Source organism: Carassius gibelio, chromosome B10 (assembly GCF_023724105.1).
Source record: "Carassius gibelio isolate Cgi1373 ecotype wild population from Czech Republic chromosome B10, carGib1.2-hapl.c, whole genome shotgun sequence".
NCBI classification, from domain to species: Eukaryota; Metazoa; Chordata; class Actinopteri; order Cypriniformes; family Cyprinidae; genus Carassius; species Carassius gibelio.
Window position 1 is genome coordinate 12,339,553 of NC_068405.1, and position 21,772 is coordinate 12,361,324.

The 21,772-nt window shown below is 37.1% G+C and overlaps 1 protein-coding gene across 1 annotated transcript in view; it reads right to left on the reverse strand.

Moving 5' to 3' along the window:
• fgf11b (fibroblast growth factor 11b) overlaps positions 1-21,772 on the reverse strand; it is a 41,744-nt gene that overhangs the window by 8,417 nt on the left and 11,555 nt on the right. Inside the window, exons 2-3 of the mRNA XM_052566543.1 lie at positions 14,830-14,940; positions 11,789-11,892 (exon numbers count right to left, since the gene is read on the reverse strand). Coding sequence (XP_052422503.1) covers positions 11,789-11,892; positions 14,830-14,940 — 215 coding nt within the window. The remainder of the gene's footprint in view (positions 1-11,788; positions 11,893-14,829; positions 14,941-21,772) is intronic.

Consider the following 21,772-nt stretch of genomic DNA (forward strand, 5'->3'; position numbering starts at 1 on the left):
TTTGAGGTTCTGGACCCCAGTCTGAAAACCCCTGACCCAGATGGCCAGCTCCTATCTGTGCTTGGGAGAGTTAGCATTGAGTAGCCATGATTACAGGCTTAAATGAAAAGCTAATCCTTTCGCTCTGACTCATGAAGTTATACTGCCTCCTTCAGCTTGAGTGTCTTGGTGGAATGGGTTGGAATGACATGTGGAGAAAGAGGTAATATCTGGCCTGCGTGCAGAGAATCCTGACAAAGATGCCAAGTCGCCAACATCTTTATCATGCAGAGCAGCACTCTGACCTTCCCCTCGCTCCACCCCCTCTCCTCCCCTTCTCTTCCTTCTCGCTGCCTTCCTCCATTTTTTTTTTTACTTTCGCATGCAAAGGTCTGATTGCATCTATTTACCTGGTCATAAAGTAATGCCCATTCATGAGCCTCTGTCTAAAAAAGTCTAAAAATCTTTAAACATCCTCCATTTCGAAATCACTTTGTTCAATACATAAACACAGACAGGTGACCTTTAAAGTCTGCAGGAAATCAAACCTGACCCTATTTTATTTTATTTTTATTTTTTTACAACTAATGTTAGATGGTAAAGGGGTGCATTACAATCAAGCCCCGCCCTCATTTTTTCTTTTTTTCTTTCTTTCATATTTAGTATTCTGCTTCATTTGGAAACACATTACAATACAAGACTATGAATTCCAGTTCATGCAGACTTTAACAATGAGACGTTTGTCGGGATTTTAACTTTTTCTAAGTGTAAAGTAATATGTGTGACTTTCTGAACTACTTCTAGAAGTATAAATTCATTGTTTTAATTAGTATTTGTGCTTTTTTAATTTTGATGATTAGAGCTTAAAGATCATGAAAGTCAAAAATCCAGTATCTGAAAATATTAGAATATTTACATTTGAATTTCATTAATGACCATCCCTACAGTATAAACTCTGGGTATCTCTTTTTCTTTGAAAACCACAATAATGGTGAGACTGCCTTGGTAATGGTCCAGAAGTTGATCATTGACACCCTCCAGAAAAAGGGTAAGTCACAGAAGGTCATTACTGAAAGGGGTGGCTGTTCCCAGAGTGCTGTATCAAAGCATATTAAAAGTCACCAAGCTTAGACGTCTTTAGGAAAAGGGTTACTTCTGAAAAAGAAACAACGTCAGAAACATCTTACCTGGGCTAAAGAGAAAAAGAACTGGACTGTTGCTCAGTGATCCAAAGTCCTTTTTTTTTCAGATAAAAGTGAATTTAGCATTTCATTTGGAACTCAAGGTCTGGAGTCTGGAGGAAGACTGGAGAGGCACAGAATCCAAAATCCTGGGTGAAGTTTCTTAAGTCAGAGATGATTTGGGGTGCCGTGGCATCTGCTGGTGTTGGCCCATTATGTTTTATTAAGTCCAAAGTCAATACAGCCATCTACCAGGAGATTTTGGAGCACCTTATGCTTCCATCTGCTGACAAGCTATATGGAGATGTTGATTTCCTTTTCCAGCAGGACTCTAGCACCTGTCCACAGAGTCAAACCCCCTTCCAAGTGCTTTGCTGACCGTGATATTACTGTGCTTGATTCGGCAGCCAACATGCCTGACCTGAACACTATATGGAATCTATGGAATGTAATTAACATTTAATCATTACATGCAATGAATCTAAAGTTTCACTGTTTGAAATAAGTTACAAAAAAAGAGATAACTTTTTTTTTCTTCTGTATAATATTATTTGAGATGCACCCGTACAGCATATGTGTGTGTGTCCTACACTATCATAAATAAAATTAAATATATATATATATATATATATATATATATATATATATATATATATATATATATATATATATATATATATATATATATATATATATATATAATAGTTTAACCAGCAAAATACATGGTTTGTATAAATTAATTTAATGATTATAGTTAATTAAAATTTCACCGTAGTAGTTTTAAAACTAAAAATACAGAGTTTATAAATATTGTTTTATTGAATTAAACCTACAAAGCTACATGCTATAGTATACATACCTATACTATGGTGTGACTATTTAATCATATAGTGACATGCAAAGTATTATTTTTTATTTAACTCCACAACATTCAGTTTCATGTAGTTAGGTGAGTCTATGGTAATGGCAACAATATGTTTGAATTGATATATTTACTACAGTAATACAGCTGCAGTACTACACAGAGACTTGGAAATGTGCTGTATAATGTTGCTTGAATTTTTTAAGCTTCCAATCATTTTATTATTATTTTTTTCCCCCATCAATTTTATTCAAGTGTGAACTACACATACTAGCAAACGTGCAGACAAAACATATACCCAGACATTCCGCAGCCACCACAAGATGTTCTGCAAGTTTCTTCTCACAGCCTTTGGCTCAGAGAGCATGAAATTGACATACCGAGGGTGTGGGATCCTACTGCTGTGCTGTTTCTGTTATTGACCTTGTTACTCCCACGTGGCAAATGCAAAAATGCTTGATGTGAGGGCAGTTTACAGTGCCCGCTCAAGTGCAGCAAAAAGCAGTCTTAAGGCTGTCACACCTTTAATGCCCATCACAATAACTTTAACAGATGAAAAATTTAACAGTCACATTAAACTGCCAACGACAAGCAAAGCATCCGTCCTGTCGATGAGTACATAACATGGGGTTTCAGTCTTGCAACACAGATGTTTTGAAATTTTCTTGACATTTTGGGACCAACGTGACCTCTATGTCCATTACGTTTCTCAGCAGGAAGTTGGGAAGGAAATGTAACACAATGCTGGAGACACGGTTGAATAATTGATATCAATTATGCTATTTCAAAGACACATGTATTATTCAGTGAAACTGTATTAGTCCCAAATCCATGACTACAGCTATAGGCGTTATACTGAGACTGGAAGTGGACGAGAAATATGCCCTTCATCTCAAGAACCTGGGAAACACGCAAAACAAGCATCTTGGCCACAAAGGAACACTGGGATAGCAAAGTTATGACTCAAGCTGTAAATGAGTGCTGTACTTCCTGTTAGTGGAGGAGGCCTATGGCACTGGCGGAGAACGGAAAATGAAAGAGAGGAACTGGATAGCTAGCAGCTAAGGAATGAAAGGCATGCTTGGAAAATATTTGTATTTGCAAAATACAATATGAGTCTTATTTACTCTGAATGCATGGCTACTTTTAATGGCTGTCAATAGAGCGCTGCAGTGATGATGTATTTTTGTAGGCAAACTCACCCTGGTTCCCTTAACAAAAACCCAATAGTTGCTGACCGAAAGTGGCCCCAGTGGTGCCATAATCTCTGTCTGTATATGTCATTTGGGGCCAGTCTCGCCCATGATCATATCTAAACATAAAGCTCCTTACTGGGGATTATGTTTCATGCGTTAGAATGTATGTGTGTGTGTGTGTTTGTGGCCCAATATGTTTATGCCTCAGTTAATCCTTGCACTTGAGTGCATATGTGTACAGTTCATACGTGTAATGTGTGTTGCTACTTATACGTACATGTGTGGGAAGACGCATTCACTGATGTAAGTTTGTGTGTTCAGCGGATGTTCAGTGGCATACAACATTACATAAGTCTATAAAGAATGCAGGGCTGCATTAGGAAACATCAATGGATGGATGGACGAATGCAGGCGAGGACATAATCCATTTACGCTCTGCCTATGGTGACGTTTACTGATGGTCGTGCAGCTGGTGAGGGTGGGCGGGGCTATTCCAGATCGCTGATGGCATTTATCATCGTTTTGAGTGACGAATGGAGGGTCCCTATCAATAAGATTCATGTTATGGGATGTTAGATGGTATCTCCTGCTTTAATGAATGATCTGGAACAGGGCTGACAGAATTACTAATAAGCATGTAGCAAAGTAATGGGATCTCATTTTTACTTGTATGTAAATTGTGAATCTAGCAAACGTACATTTACAATATCAAGGTGCTGGCAGCATCTATTCTAAACTTTCAACTTTAGAGATGTACAAATCTTTACCAGTCTTTTGAGGTTCAAAGATTAATGGAGTTGGTTGTTTAAATTGTATTTACAATAAATGAGTTTAATCATTTAACACCATCATATTGATTAGTTAACCCATTTACCTAATTTGACTTGATGTTTTCATTCTGTTGTGTGTGTAAAGATCGATTAGAACTGTTGTGAAACCAGTGACACATATGAATCTGTAACGTGTGAAATGCATAGAATAGCATACTATTCTTACATTTTCTTGAAGTTAGAGAAGCTCCGTCCATTTTTTAACACTGCACTAATCTCTTCTGTCTTCCATATGCATTTCTACAGCGTGACAGTAAGGTTGTATGAATTTATGAACAAACTGCTTGTTTTTTCAAAACTTTCCGGTCTGCTGACATTTGCTATGACATCCATCTGCTATAAACATTAGAATTAGGGATGCACGATATTGGATTTTGGCCGATATTCGATATGCCGATATTTTCTAAATAATTTTGGCCGATGCCGATACCGATATCGATATATATACAAATATATACTGATATATTTAAACTTTAATTTTACTGAAGAGAAATCCATGTATCTCTTCTGTACTGATTCTACCATCAGTTTATTATTTTACAAATGTAGACAGACATCCACATCTGAAAAACAGGTCAATTATTTCACTTGGAGAATATCGGTTTGGCTCATCGGCAGAAATATTAATATCGGCCGATACCGATAATTGTCATTTTAAGCTTTTATCGGCCGATACCGATGTTGTGCCGATATTATCGTGCATCCCTAATTAGAATGCATGATAATTTTCGTTAACTCTACAATAAGTAAATCCATTTCCTCAGCTAATTACTCTTCAACAGCGGTGCTATAATGGAAGTTCAAAGATAAACTTCTAAAGATGGCTGCAGGCTTGTTTCTCGGATGCGTAAGGTCTATATGTGCATTTTCTGTATGCGTAGATTGCTGGGATGAACTAGATTTTCCAAAATGTGCGATATAAATCAGAACACAGAATGAGATACTGTGTCCCACTGTGCAGTGCACTCAACTTGACCTTTCCATTTCCAGTGTGATGAATATACTGTTGGTTAAATCAACTGTTAGTAATTCATTATTTGATCAGACTGGCAAGGATAACACTACAAACATTTTTACAGAAAAAAAGTATCAACAATACAAAAATATCAATTTTATTACAGGACATGCAATGTAGTGTAGCATACTACAGTTTGAAATGACTCAGAATAATGCCAATTATTGACTTTTTAAGGATGCATTAAATTGATTGAAAGTGAGAGTAAAGACACGTTGCAAAATCTTTCATAATAATAAATGTCTCTTGAGCACCAAATCAGTATATAAGAATGATTTCTGAAGGATCATGTGGTACTGAAGACTAGAGTATTGAGGATGAAAATTCTAAATTCAGCTATACTTCATTTTAAGATGTACAATTACATACAATTTAAAACTGTAATAACATTTGAAACATGTTGATCAGATAAATTCAGCCTTGTATGCCATAAGAGCATAAAAAAAACATAATATATATATATATATATATATATATATATATATATATATATTTTAATCTTTCCAACCCCAAACTTTTATATTATATTATATTATATTATATTATATTATATTATATTATATTATATTATATTATATTATATTATATTATATTATATTATATTATATTAAAGAAAATAACACATTTTTGTGTGAGCTCCTCTCCTTTTTAAACAAAATTTTATCTACAGTGGGATTCATATTTATTTGATCCCCTGCTGCTTTTGTAAGTTTGCCAACTTACGTTTATTTATTTATTTACTTATTTTTTGGTCTGTAATTTTTATGATAGGTTTATTGTAACGTAGACGTAACGTAACAAGACAGAATTATTTTATTTTATTTTTTTAGTTTGTCACCAGGTTTGCACATATTTCAGGAAGGATTTTGGTCCACTGCTCTTTACAGATTCTCTCGAAATCCGGTCATTTAGCAACGGAAAGTTTCAGGTCCCTCCACAGGATTGAGGTCTGGAGACTGGCTAGGCCACTTCATGACCTTAATGTGTTTATCCTTGAGCCACTCCTTTGTTGCTTTGGCGGTATGTTTTGGGTCATTGAGATCCAGGAAGACCCATCCATGACCCATCTTCAGTGTCCTGGCTGAGGGAAGGAGGTTCTTGTCCAAGATTTTATTGTACATGGCCCTGTGCATTTACCCCTCAGTGCGGTGAAGTCGTCCTGTACCCTTAGCATAAAAACACCCCCACAGCATAATGTTTCCACCTCCGTGTTTGACTGTAGGGATGGTGTTCTTGGGGTCAAAGTCAGCATTTCTCTCCCTTCAAACACGGCGAATAGAGTTAATGCCAAAGAGCTCAATTTTGTTCTCATCTGACTACATCACTTTGTCCCAAGCCTTCTCTGAATCATTTAGATGTTCATTGGCAAACTTTAAATGGGCCTATACATGTGCCCTCTTGAGTAGTGGGAATCTTTTTAGGATTTTAGTCCATTGTGGCATAGTGTGTTACCAATGGTTTTCTTGGTGACTGTGGTCCCAACTTCCTTAATATCATTAACAAGCTCCTTCCGAATTGTTCTGGGCTGAATCCACACCTTTTTAATGATCATCCTTACCCCATGAGGCGAGATCTTGCATGGAGCTCCAGACTTGTATTTCTTCCATTTCAGAACAGTTTTTCTCCTTCTTGCTTATGTCATTGTAGCCCATTCTAGCCTTGTGCATATAATATATAACATACAATCTTGTCTCTGACATCCTTTGACAGCCTTTTGGTCTGGCCCATGGTGGTGGGAGATGTTGAAATGGAAAATACAGATTGTGTGGGACAGGTGTCTTTTATACACCTAACTAGCTGACATTAGGAAAAACTTCTTAAAGTGACAGGACTAATCTGTGTTCCACATGGACACATAACCAGTCCGTGGGAGCCAGAATACTTGCTGGTTGGTAGGGGATCAAATACTTATTTCACTCACTGAAATGCAAATCAATCTTTATCCTTTATATAATGTTGTTGTTGTTTTTTTTACAGGATTATTTTGGTTGGTATTCTGTCTCTATCCATTCAAATTAATCTACTATAAAAATTATAGACCCTTAATTTCTTTGTAAGTGGGTAAACTTACAAAATCAGCAAGGGATCAAATAAATACTTTCCCTACTGTACATGATATTTTACATATTAGTGTCTATCAACATGTTTAAAAATCAGTAGAAATACTAATAAGATTACTTTGGGCAAAGACAGAGAGGCCACAGAATAACAAGATTCTCAACTGAAGGGTACTATAGGGTTCATAAGGGGGCTTATGGGAAATGGAGGCAGCTTAAAATGCCGCAGAGGGTTTATGGGGATGAACAGCTACAATCTGCAGTTCATTACCTGCAAGGGGAAAAGAGAAGATTACTGAGCCACTTACACTTCTGTTTCTCTCTCGCTCTCTCTCCCCGTCCCTCGCCGGCTTGTGAGGGAATGCTGGGAATGAGGTGTGTTTGGAAGCAACTGGATGTTCTAGTTTGGATTCAGTAAGTCTCTGGCTTTTCATTTGCCTTTAGAAACTACATGTCTCTTTGAGTCTGCACTGTGATGGGTGTGATTGCATCTCAGTGACGGGAGCATTTTGAATCTCAATACCATCTGTGGAGGAGAGAGACTATAGAAACCATTTATCAAAGCTGAGATAAAGGCACCACAACACACATTATACACGTTTTGTCTGAGGTCACACAATCACACACACCCACACATGCACCTATTGTGCTCAGACAGTGCCATTATACCGCAAGCTATCTGGTGGAAACTTTGTTTGGAGTGTGGAGTTTTAAATCGAAGCCTGTGTCGCCTGAATAATGACTGATCATGGCAACAGGCCCACAACTATTTCTGTCAAAAACCTTACAACTGTGTCAGCGCCTCCCACTCCTCATATCTTTCTCGTGCTCTCTTTCTCACCCTTTCTCGTTCAGCCCAGGAGGGTTTTTCCAGAGCATATTGTCTGTAAAATGGGTCAGGACAGGACCGGCTCTATTTTTATCTAGAAACAATTTTCTTAACTTCACAACAGGTATATCACAGATCTCAATGCCCACACAACCCCCTCTACTGTAGACCAAAAGTGTGGAGGTTCCCTCAGCAATCCATTCCCATCGTTCTCCAGGGCTACTGTGCCAAGCGCGCTCACACGCACGCACGCACACACACACAAACACACACAGCTAGTGCCTTGATAATTAAAACGATGAAGGCTCTAAAAAAGCTTTTAGCTCAGTGCTGATCTCTGTATAGTTGAAACTTGGAAATGGAATAGTTTAGCCAGAAATGTAATTTTTTTCATCATTCATGTTGTTCCAAACCATGTGACTTTCTTTATTTTGTGGAAAACAAAAGGATATGTTTCCGAACTTTTTTTTTTAATCCATGAAATTAAAATGGGTGGGTTTTTATATGGTAAAAATACTTTAAATATTTCCTTTTGTTTCCAGTAGAAAAAAGAAAAATCTCATATTTGCAGTGATTATGACAGAATTGACCCTTCGCATTTTCATAACCATTCAAGCCATTTTTGTGAACCATTTGATCAATTAACAGAAAATAACCAAAGAACAATTTGTTTGCAAGCAGGTTTTGCTTTAACACAAAATAAATATTTAGCTACTGAAATATTTTGGATCATGAATTTTAAGATTCCATTAAATTACTTTTCCAGACATTTCCTGTTTTTCTTTTCCTTTTTTTCTCTCATGCGTTTCTGTGTTTAATGTTGATCAAATTATGTGATTTCTAATTACATTAGTGAATGCCAATAACCATCATAGACAATTTTCATCAGATTTTGATGATAAGGGCTTCAAAATGTTGCTTTGGCTGTTAACGGTAAAATAAATAAATTAAGGTTAAAATTACCATAAAACATCTGTTCCTTTACAGGCAATGTCCAGCATTAAATACTAAATAGAAAAAAAAGGGCAGTACTTTAAGATAGCTATGAAAAGTCCTCGTTTTTTTTATTTATTTTTTATAAATGTGCCATTTTCAAAAAGCATTTTGTCATAAGTGCAAATTTGCATCTGAATTGCCCCTTTCAGATCTGATGGTACATTTTAAACCTTAATGGTCATTACAGGCTTTGCACCAAACACTGCATGAGGACATGAGGAATGTCTGCCCAAGGGGATGTATGAAATCCATTATATGGCAGAAGAGCACAATCCCTGAGGCAGCTCGTCTAATTTACGTAGGATTATTACAATGAGATACTTACAGAGCTTGACAATATAGTGGCATATTATGAATGACCTTCTCTTTAACTGCAGTGAGGAGAGGAGGGGAGGGGACAGGAGCATGCGGAGAAGAAAAATGCCCTGGAGAGTGAGGTGTTTCCCCATTGGCTATGTTCTCAGAGTCTCACATATTTGTCTGGTCAGTTATACACGTTTTCTCTGAGCCGATGGTTATCATACACTTGCACTTGCATATAAACCTTATGTTTAAACAATCTTATGCACAGACTGGTGATATAACAAAATAATTTCCCTGATTTCCTGCATCCAGATGCCAGTTAAGCAGCACTGAAAAACATAGATATCATTCCCAAATTAATCTGCTTATGTAACCCCTCTGACATTGATTAAAATAAACCATCCCATCGCACATAATTTACCCAGAATTCAATGTAATGTTCTTTGATACGTCTGGAAGCAAAAAATAATGTGTGTTTGAGTGCCAAAGACTGAAATAAGGCTCAGAGAGGACAGATTCAGATGGTTACGGTAGCAAGGAAAGGACAAAGCTGTTAAGGATGAGTCCGAATGAAAGGGAATGGTGAAAATGACAAGGACAGGACGGACAGACCAGACTTAAGACCGGGGGAGGAGGGACAGTTTTAGGATAGCAGACACAGGACAGGATGTCCCAAAGCTTGCAGCGCATCGGTAAGCAATGCAGGCTCTGAATTAAAATCAGTTGCCTTTGAACCAAATGCCTCTCTCTACTTCTGAGAAGAAAATCTCTTCATTTCTTAGTTCACAGAGAGGCAGGAGACAAAAGCTCTCTCATCCCCCATTCTAATCGGCAGCTCTGGGATGAACGCTCACACACACATATGTACAGCTTAACAAACACACACTCAATATCTTTCTCTGCGAGCTGTCTCATCACACTCTCTGTTCTCTTTATCCTGCTCTAGCCGTGACACAGTCTAAATATCTGCTCCACCTTGCCTGCTAATACTGCCGCTTTCCACTCTACTCCACATCAAGCACAATTTGGGTAATTGGTCACACTGCATGGGCTAATCCTTTTGTTATTGTTTTTATTTTTTTGGGAAAGCTTGACCTTTGGGAACATTAATGGCACATATCCAATATGGATATAGGGTTTCTAGTATGCTTAACATAGGGTTTGAAATGTCTCCAAAACCACAAGAGATTTGTAAAAAAAAAAAAAAAAAAAAAAAAAGAGAGAGAGAGAGAATGTGGTGTAACTTTTTGAATTTTCTAATTAGTCACTATACACACACACACACACACACACACACACACACACACACACACACACACACACAATTATAATTTTATTAAATGAGGATGCATTAAATTGACCAAAAGTGACAGTAAGGTAATCATTACATAATTTTACAAAAGACTTTTACTTTAGCCTAAATACTGAATTAATGAATGTTGAAATCACAGGAATACATTAGATTTTAAGATATATTCAAATAGTAAAGTTATTTTAAATTGTAATAATATTTCACAGTATTACTGTTTTTACTGTATTTTGATCAAATACATGTAGCCTTGGTGAGCATAAGAGACTTCTTTCAAACATATTTATTAAAATCTCCAACTTTTCAACATTAGTGTATATAGAACTGCATACTGAACCATTTTATTGGGTATTGTGACATTAAAACTGTTTCGGCCTTTTTTTTGGCCAGGAAAGCATGGTAGCGGGCCTTGAACACACATCATTCCAGGAAACGCTTATTCATTCTTCTTATTTATTTAGATAAATAATTGACCAAAAAAAAAAAAAAGATCCTTCAAACAAAAACGTATGAAGTGGTCAAAAAATTATGTCTGACCCATTTCCTTTCTTCCGGCATACAGCCATCCGATTTACCACGCCCTTGTGATTAGCAAATTGAACTAAACAAAACACAAACAAATAATAATTGAACATAAATAATATAAAATAAAAATACACTTTCTTAAATGGCTACAACAAGAACTCTTAAATCTGGAAAAATGCAACAAGTTTTAATTCCAATGGAGGGAACCTAAGCAATTCTGCTGCCTTCCTTTACCTCAAACCTGTCCTAAACACCTTGTTTACCTGGTTAAGGTGTGTTTAATTAGGTAAACTCTGCAGAAATGTGACCCTCTGTAAACTGTATTGGACGCTTTGATGTAGCCAGAGAAGTTCAGCACCATGGAGAGCAACCTGACAATTCAGCACCATGGAGAGCGTCTTAGAGCTTCACTGCTAGGTCCAAAATGGGTAATTGTGTGCTATAAACAAGGCCTGCAGTTTTTAGAACTAATGATGGAGTCCGCATCTTCCTAATTACGCTATCCTTTTTCACACAAGTATGTTTGGCCAAACTCTTTTTTTATAAGGAGAGTAATTAAACACTCATGCATAATTATTTACCCCTCAAATAGCTGCACATCGTCAATTATCTGTGAATCATTATTGTGGAGACACATGGAGGACACCGGCATAATGATTCTAATTATGATAATCATCAATCCTTAAAAGAGCTTTCAGTCACTTACGGAGGTGTAGAGGTATCCCTCGCTGTTCATGCCCAGGTAAAAGCCAGTCTTCGCTCCCTGAATCGCCACTATCCGCAGACCCACAGGAATCAAGTTGAACTGTGCTGTGGGATGAAATCAGAGAAATTCATGCTCAGAAAAATAGATTAAACACTCAACGCTTTTAAAGTGTCAGAAAGAATGGAATATGCAAGTAAAAACACTGCTTGGTTGCTTTAGAAGTCAGTCCAAATTTATTTCTAAGTGGGCGGTTCATGGGTAGAATAAGCTGCAATGGCAACCCGACTTTTTGCCTTGAGTCAAAAGTCTAGCTTTGCGAGACTAGGGACATCATGACATAGGATGAAACAGGATAAGAGAGATGAAGATGAGAGTGACACAGAAGAGCGGATGTAAAACTGACAGGGATGGAAAAGATAATGGCATGAGGTGGGGGAAGGCATACAGGAGGGACTATCTTTCCTACGTCTGTTGTCCTTGATAGAAAGATGGATTGTGTTTGATATGGATCATTTATGGAACATCACACAGTTAATGCTTCTGAGAGATCGCAGAAGATAAAACCATGAAAAATAAAAGGCAATGAGAGGGAGACAGATATTCCCACACAGGCTGAGGAACACTGCGTAAATATTTCTGCAATTAGTCTTCATTGAGATTCCCGCTAGTGTTTGACAGATATATGACAGTATCTGATTGGTGTCGGACAGTATAGCAACAATTTAGCACCATCAAATTCACCTCATTGGACATGGAGTGTTTAGGATTCACATCAGACTGCCCTGTCACAACGTTCATGGGATGCCACAGTCGTATGGTTATTTAATATGTGCGACAGTCATTTCAGTAGACAAGCATGGCATGTAAGATAGTCCCTGACAACCCAGGCAGGAATGTGCTACACTTGTGCACCCTGACAACTGCTATCCAAATAAAATACTTCTCAATACGTTACTCCCAAACTAAAAAAAAAAAACTTACATAGAGCACAAAAGGCACAAGAATTCATGACGCATCACATGTCTGCTCTCATTGGAATGCTTTTCTCTCTCCTTTACTGTCTCTTCCCCTTCATGAACAGCATTTTATGGTGACTAAACATAAAATGCAACATTGTATCACTGAGACCTCAGGCTGAACCTGTACAGAAAAACTGACTTCCAGAAATTCAATCTTTGGTTGACTCCAGGATGCATATTTTTTTGGTTTGCTTAAGGTACTGTACATCCACTCTGAATTTGAGTTTGTCAAGTTGTGATGCTGTCAGTTACTAATAGGTGTTCTACACTGAACTACAGTGGAATTGACAGTGGTGGCCACTGCAGTGCATTATTCCTCACTTACATACAGTAAAACTCTGTTCAACTTGTTGCATCACCAGTGGTTGCTTGCAAGCCACAAAAAGGCAACTAATTAAAAATGAATTAATTCTGAGCATCCATTTAATCATCTTTCCAAACCTGTAACACCTTCGTTCATCTTCGAAACACAAATTAAGATATTTTCTGATGAAATCCGAGAGCTTTCTGACCCTCCATAGACATTAACGCAACTACTAATTACTATGCCCAGAAATGCACACAGGTGAACTGCTACTCTCAAAGACCAACATGGAAAATGACAAATTGTTGAATAAAGTTTGTTTTCTTTGTGCACAAAATGTATTCTCTTGGCTTCACAAAATTCAGGTTGAACCACTGTTGTCACTTGGACTATTTAAACAATGTCCTTAATACCTTATTGGACAGTGAACGTTATATTTTTGTCGTTGTCTATGCAGGGTCAGAAAGCACTCAGATTTCATAAAAAGTATCTTAAGTTGTGTTCTGAAGATGATCGAAGTTCTTGTTGTTTTAGAACAACATGAAGGCGACAGAATGACAGATTCTTCATTTTGGGTTGAACTAATCCATTAATGCAAATACAGTAAGCATATTAGTTGCATAAACAATACTAAAGTTTAATTTATTTATTTTTTTATATTCAACATTTTAATATTAAAATATGAAATAATAAAAAAAAAATATATATATTTTTAAAGATAAAGCTGCAAGAAGGTGATGGCTTAAAAGATAAGTCAATTTCCAGAATAAAAATGTCTCAAATAAATACTTTTTGAATACTGTAACTCTGCGATGGTCATGCATGTCTTCACACATTACGTAATATCACACGGTTTTTGAACATTAGTGTGCGTATATATATATATATATATATATATATATATACATATAGAGAAATGCTGGAATGTTTTCCTCAAAAAACTTAATTTCTTTGCGATTAAAGAAAACAGACATGTCTGTTAAATCTTGCCTTTAATTAATGGGTCATTGAATGTGTTACTGAATCATTCACTTAAATGATTTATTCAAAAATGCAGATTCATTCAATAACGAAACACCACTATGTTATGATCACAAATATTTTGTTTTTGCAATTTGAATGAGATCAAAGATCAGCTCAGACAGTGTTAAAACATAAATTACAAAATTATTGTAGATGATTCATATAGCACATAACCCTGTAAACAGTGTACAACAACCTGCAAGAGTGAAAAGGTGAATTACTTCTAGATACCTAAATGAAAGAACACAACATGGCCAAGTAAATGTGAACATCCTATTCTAATTCTCTGCTTTGGCTAGGTCCCTTAATTCTAGTCCAGACAAATATTAATATTCTGGCATGTGATCTTCAATCATATTGCTAAGTGTGAATCCACTATAGTGGCACCAGTGACCATGGGCTAAGTGTTATACACCCCGGACCTTAGGCCTGACATACCGGACATACTGTATGTCAACATTGGGCTCTCAAATAATTATAACACACAGACAGACAGACATAAAATGGTACATGAAGAGACTCTAAGACTTTAGAAATGAATGCCATGAACAACAGATGTTCATTTTATGTCTGTCTAGCGGTCACAGGGACGGACACAAGCAGACACACCTCAATAGTTTCTACAACTGACCCAACCAGAGGTCACACTGTGCCTGTCAGCCGTGAATAACGAGCGAAAAAGAACAGACGCTTACAGAAGCAGCTGTTCTCGTCCCTTGTGCCGTCCATGGTGCCATCCGGCAGCATCTGCAGGTAGTAGCCGTGCTGGCTGTACAGACGGGTGACGATGCCTTTTAGCTGTGGCTCTGCAGAGAGAAAACACAAACACAGGCACACAGTGTTAGTCTGGGAAGAAAGCATCACAGCTTGACCTATACAGGCACGACTTCATTAAAGTGTATGCAGAGTCTATTCATTATCAGCAGCTACTTATTTTTTAACTGAATAAAACTGTTTAGATCCATCAAATACACTAATTTTTAGTCACTAATTTGGGGTCAGTAAGCTTTTTGTTATTGTTGTTATTCAGCAAAAGACTCATTCAATTGACCAAAAGTGACGGGGCACATTTATAAATGCTGTTCTTTCGAACTTTCTATTGATCCAAAAATCCTGTCAAACAATGTATCACAGTCTCTATAAAAATATTACATTGCAAAAACTGTTTTCAACATTGATAATAATAAGAAATGTTTCTTGAGCATATCATCATATTGCACTGATTTCTGAAGGATCATGTGACACTGAAGAATGAGTAATGATGCTGAAATTTCAGCATTGCTGTGAAAGAAAAAATATATCACAATATTATTATTGTGTTCGATAGCAAAATATGAACTCCTCTGTTTAATGAACCCATTTATTTTTTTATAGAATCTTAGAAACTTTACAACAACAACAAAAAGTGTTTATATGTATGTGTGTGTGTTGCATAATTTTAAACCTACAAAACACACTGCAACAATTTTTGGTAGTCGAACCTTTTTGGAACATGCATTTCATCACATTAACTATTAATACCTGTGGCTACTCTGCTAGGACACCTTGAGGGGAAGTGATTTCATACATCCATTAAAAAGCACCCAGGGGCCAGTTGGTTTAAAGTAATTGCAAAAACGACTAGGAAACATTAGCTATTAGAAAACTAGCTTGCAGTTGCCGCTGCCATTTGGATTGATATTTTGTCATCGAATGCAATGAAATTAATCAAATTTTCCCCAATCAAAGGAATACTTAAGCATATTGATAGCTAAAAGGTAAATTTAAATAGAGTGAATTATAACAAGAATATGTCTGAATTGCATAAATTAATTACTTTCATCTTTCATCTACGATTAATTCAGTGGCTCTCAACTGGTTTGTTTGATTAATGAATGATGCATTTATATTTAATAACTAAATGTCTCTCAGCAGCACAAACCAGCCGTGTTTATACTCCATGCAAGCAAACTTGATGCATTTTGATATGTTTGCATTTTTTCTTCTTTCAGAGATAAAGGGCTGTGTCTAACAACATGTCTATGTTGGCCTAATTTCACTAGCTTCTACCAGGTGGCAGATACATTTCTGCCAAAATACAACAGAATTTGGTTGGATGCTCAATTTTGATGTCAACAACAACAAAAAAAAATATCCCTTTTAAAAGTTCGTAAGTCTAGTTTTGGTTTGTTTTTGCCATGCTAGGTTTTTTGCATGTGCAGTCCACAATGCCAAAAGCACAGACCTGTGACCCATTTTTTTTCACCAGTTGAAAAACAACTGAACTATTTTAGCACCGTTATCCAGAGCACAGCTGTTTCTTCTGCACATGAAGATGCCTCAAAGACCTGAAGGGTCAGATCAGAATAGACCACCTTTCTCAGGCCTCCAGAAATATATTCCAGATAATGCATTAGTCATGAACATTTAATATGCACAACTCACTTGACATTTAAACTTGCTCATGTAAAACTGCTTGAAGACAGTGTTTGTCAGTCTCTTTTTCCCTGTGCCTGTTATACTTTGAACGCTTCAATGTCCATCTCATAGCATTGTATTGACGCTCACCTCATCTTTATTTTTAGAGAAGCTTCGGTCACCACAGGACTTTGGCAAATAAAATATGTTTGCTATAAAAGATGTACTCACATTGCACGTTTATTTATGAGTCTAGAGGAGAAGAACAAAAGCTGAATGTTTTATTAGCACAGTCCCCCCGGCCTACTTTGTGTTCATTTTAGAAACAAGCGAAAGGGAAGCTAAACAGAAAGTTGCTTGTAAACAGACTAGTAGCTGTGTTAAATAGTGACCACACTAAGAACAGTTTCCTTGGACCAGCTGATTCATCCCCCACAGTGAAATTCAAATGAAAGAAATCTCTCAAGGAAAAGGGTAATTTAAAAACGATTATCTGGAGGGGTAGGCTGGCTTGTTATGAGTTTCCACTGCGAAGGAATATTAGTTAAAGGTTTGTATTGTAGAAATGTCAAGCCGGTGGGTTAAAAAGACAGCCAGTCTCAAATTTGCATGCTTCATCATGTCAAACTCAAAATGAACTGCTTTGTATCTAATGCTTAATCGGGCGATCCAAACACAATTGGATATGAAGATCTTTTCTCACTTGTACGGTGAGTGTGTGTTCTGGAGTATGTGTGGCCTTTTATTTCTCTTTGCTGTCACGTCACCTTTAGCGGTGCAGAGGACTGTGGTAGAATCTGCTGAACTTTTCCCAAGACCCGGTAAAAGCTTGTATCGATTTCACCCACGCAAATCCTGATAAAAATTCCACTGACACAAAGAGGTTGCGAAGCTCAGGTTTGTGTGTGTCTGATTGTGTGTTAGTTTTGCTGCTGTGCTATTATCTCTGATCTGAGATCAGCAAGAAGCATGGGTAGGAATAGGAAATGATTCTGCTTTCAAGTACACACGAAAAGCTCCTACTTCTGAATTGAGCGATCAGGTGTGTTGGGTGTTTTTCAACTATAGGCAATCTGGATCCTGTGCAGTACAAAATAAAACACACTTTTAACACTTCCAGTGTTTTATCTGTCCACTCTTATGTCTAACAGTCTATGCAATTACAGAACATTTCCAGAGCATTTCCACCAGTGTCATTTTTGGCATTTATGTTTGGTTTTTATTTATTTATTTTCACATACTTGATTTGGTTGTAAATAATGCACTATAGAAAATATATTTACCTTGATTGTACTTCACAAATCATGTCTCAAATTTCATCTCCGGCTGCTCTTCTGAGACTGTTGTCTCATTGATAAAGTACACTAAATTTAGAAAAAAATCATTTGTTACTTGATGGCAAAAACTACAAAATACATTTCCCATATTAAATATTATAATCATTGCAGTCTTTTTTTCTTTCTTTTTTAAAATGTTATATGGTAATTATATATTTTTTTTCTGATAGATTTTTATATTTTAAGATTACTACACAATCTATACAAAGCAACATTTTGAAAAGAATCAAAAATAGATGTTTCCTGGGCCGTTTTCATGTGTCTTTTATAAAACAAAAAGAAACAAAATATATATGTTGAAGGTCTGTGCCCTCTCTCCCACTTCACTTCCTGTCTAAAATACTGTCCAATCATAATACAGGCAAAAACAAGAAAAGTAAATCTTAAAAAAAAAAAAAAGCATGCCAGTTATAATTACTGTCAGTAATGTCTGCAACTGAATGAATTATTACACATATATGTTAAAAAAGTGGCCAAAACAAATAAACAATGTACAGAACGAAAAAGCTCTGTTTTTCTGTTGTAAAAGTGGATAAGCAAAAGGGAATACACCTGCATCACATTACACAATCAATGTTATTTATTTATTAATGTTACCTAGAAAAGAATGAATTTGTATATAGCAAACCACAAAGGGTGAGTCATTAGCTCTACATTAGCTGACTATAAGCTCTGTTATATATATAACAAATATTACTAAAATACTGCAATAGAATTACTTTTACAATTTTATTTGCTACAAAATATTGCAAAGCTGCTTCCCATCTCCTTTCATCTGGACATCACAACCTCTCAATTCTGCGTTTCCCCTTCATTTGCCGGGTCATTTACATGAAACGAAATTCATGATTACAATATTTCTAATTAATTTCCTCTGGTTTCTGACTCTTCCTCCACCATCTCTCTTTCATTTACCCATATGTTGTAATAATATAATGCATTATCCAACCAAAAGCGGAAGCAAGTGATTATTTGCAAAGTGAGGTTGGGGGAGGGGGGGATGCATCTGACATAATTTCATTAGAGAAGATGGCTCTGTATGTATTGGACATGCATAAAGTATACACTAACAGCCTCATTTGATAGACAGCTGAAGCATGACAGGGCTAATCAGAATCTCAGCTGCCCTCCGCTGGAACGGCGACGCTGATGATACACTTTGGAGTATCACCATAAAGCACCGGGTTGTGAACACCATCCCACGCTACTGTTAAACAGCAGGAACCGCGGCTATCAGGGCTCTTCAACACCACATCCAAAAACCAGCATGACACAGCAAAGCGACAGAACACACACATACACACGCCATCATGGTGTTTAGCAGCATTTAATGCAGCATGACATTTTGTACTAATTTAGTCATGCGTAGGAACACAAGTAACTGGTTGGTTGCACTTGGTATATATTGATACTAGAGTGTTTGAATTTGCGTGGTTAGTCACCATGCTACGTTCCTGCGTCTTGAGAGTCTGTAGTCACATTGCATTTACATCTTATATGATTGGCTTACCAGGTATTATAGAGCTTATATGCATTATGAATTTTTATTTTAAATAAAAATGGAATGGAAAGGAATTAAACTAATGACAAAGGGAGAAAAAGAAGAGAAAGAGAGTTCATACAGTTATTTTGGCTTACAAAGAACTATATGAGAAAGAGATCCCCCTCTGTTTAAAAATCTTAGCAGAAGAGAAAAGAAAGCGAGTGGCCGCTCTGATTTCCCCCCTGGGTGCTGTTTATCCGGTGGAGGTGAGGTGTGTGTGGGGAGTGGTAGTGTGCTGTGTCCAGTTCCAGGCTGTTACAGATGGTAATTTTGTCAGAAATCACTGAGCTGCTGCCAACTCCACGCTGGAGATACAGCAAGCGACGGTTTGTGTGCTGAGCTGAATCCTGCCTGTGAGGACCAGCCACCAGCTTTTATCCTCTCTCTCTCATTCAGACTCGCATGCACTGGATAAAATACTGTTTGCCAGGATTTAGCAAAGCGACTGGAAGCTGCAACTAGAGAAATAAATGCTTGAATTCTGTTTATGTTAGATTTTTTTTATCTGTCATTATTTGTCTTTTAGCTTCTCATCTCTTCACAGTTATCTTGTAGTTCCAAACTCATTTTCTTTCTTTTCGTTGAATTTTTTAATAACTGTGGTTGCTCTTTTCCATTACAATGAAAAGTGCTCCAGTGCAAATCAAGATTACAGTATTTAATTGTATTAACATCATTCAAGTAGTATTGATTCAGTTCATAGAATGGGCAGAGATCTAACAAAGGGCTAAAATGTACACAAAATATTTTTAGCTGTTTGCTCACTGTAAGCGTTTGATGCATCACTTTTCAGCGGAAGCTCGAGTTAAGTTCGAAATCTGTATCGAATGTATAAAGATGCATAAAGCAAAACAACGGTAAGAAATCTGTGTGGTCTAAGGTTTTATTATGAGTGTACCCAGAAACATACAAGCAAACATAAAGCGTGAACAGTGTTGAACGATTCATTAGAAAATGATTCTTATGAGCCAGTTCTTTTAGCAAATCATACAAAGAGACCTCACGAGTCCAGACGAATCATCTTTTCTGAACCGGTCAAAGTGGTTACAAACAATCAATACTTGATTCACTGAACTTTGTAAGCTTTTGTCTTTTTTAAAGCCACATTTCCTGGAATTGATTTTGTAAGCCTGATTCAACTCATCAGCTCATGATTAGAACTGATGACTTCATACAGAACCTATTGAAGTACACTTAAATAATGTATTTTATTTCAGAACTCTATCATTTATGCAACCAGAACATCATGATGTGTTTTGGAGGTTGCAAGATACCAAGGATATGAATAGCATATGCACTCACTGGCCACTTTATTAGGTACACCTTGCTAGTACCAGGTTGAGCCCCCTTTTGCCTTAAGAACTGCCTTAATTCTTAATGGCATAGATTCAACAAGGTGTTGGAAACATTCCTCAGAGATTTTGGTCCATATTGACATGATAGCATCACGCAGATGCTGCAGATTTGTTGGCTAAAAATCCGTAATGCGGATCTTCCGTTCGACTACATCCCAAAGCTGCTCTATTGGATTGAGATCTGGTGACTCTGGAGGACATTTAAGTAAAGTGAACTCATTGTCATGTTCAAGAAACCAGTCTGAGATGATTTGAGCTTTGTGACATTGTGGATTATCCTGCTGGAAGTAGCACAGATAGTACGTACACAGTAGTCATAAAGGGATGGACATGGTCAGCAACAATACTCAGGTATGCTGTGGCATTTAAACGAGGCTCAGTTGGTACTAAGGGGCCCAAAGTGTGGCAAGAAAATATCCCCCATACCATTACACCACCACCACCAGCCTGAACCGCTGAGACAAGGCAGGATGGATCCATGCTTTCATGTTCTTTACGCCAAATTCTGACCCTACCATCTAAATGTTGCCACAGAAATCGAGACTCATCAGACCAGGCAACGTTTTTCCAGTCTTCTATTGTCCAATTTTGTTGAGCCTGTGTGAATTGTAGCCTTTCTTTCCTGTTCTTAGCTGACAGGAGCAGCACCCGGTGTGGTCTTCTGCTGCTGTAGCCCATTTACTTTAGGGTTAGACGTGTTTTGTGTTCAGAGATGGTATTCTACATACCTTGGTTGTAACGAGTAGTTATTTGATTTACTCTTGTCTTTCTCCTCTGACATCAACAAGGCATTTTCGTCCACACAACTGCCGCTCACTGGATACTTTCTCTTTTTTTGGACCTTTCTCTGTAAACCCTAGAGATGGTTGTGTGTGAAAATCCCAGTAGATCAGCAGTTTTTGAAATACTCAGACCAGCCTGTCTGGCAGCAACAACCATTCCACGTTCAAAGTCACTTAAATCCCCTTTCTTACCCATTCTGATGCTCGGTTTGAACTACAGCAAG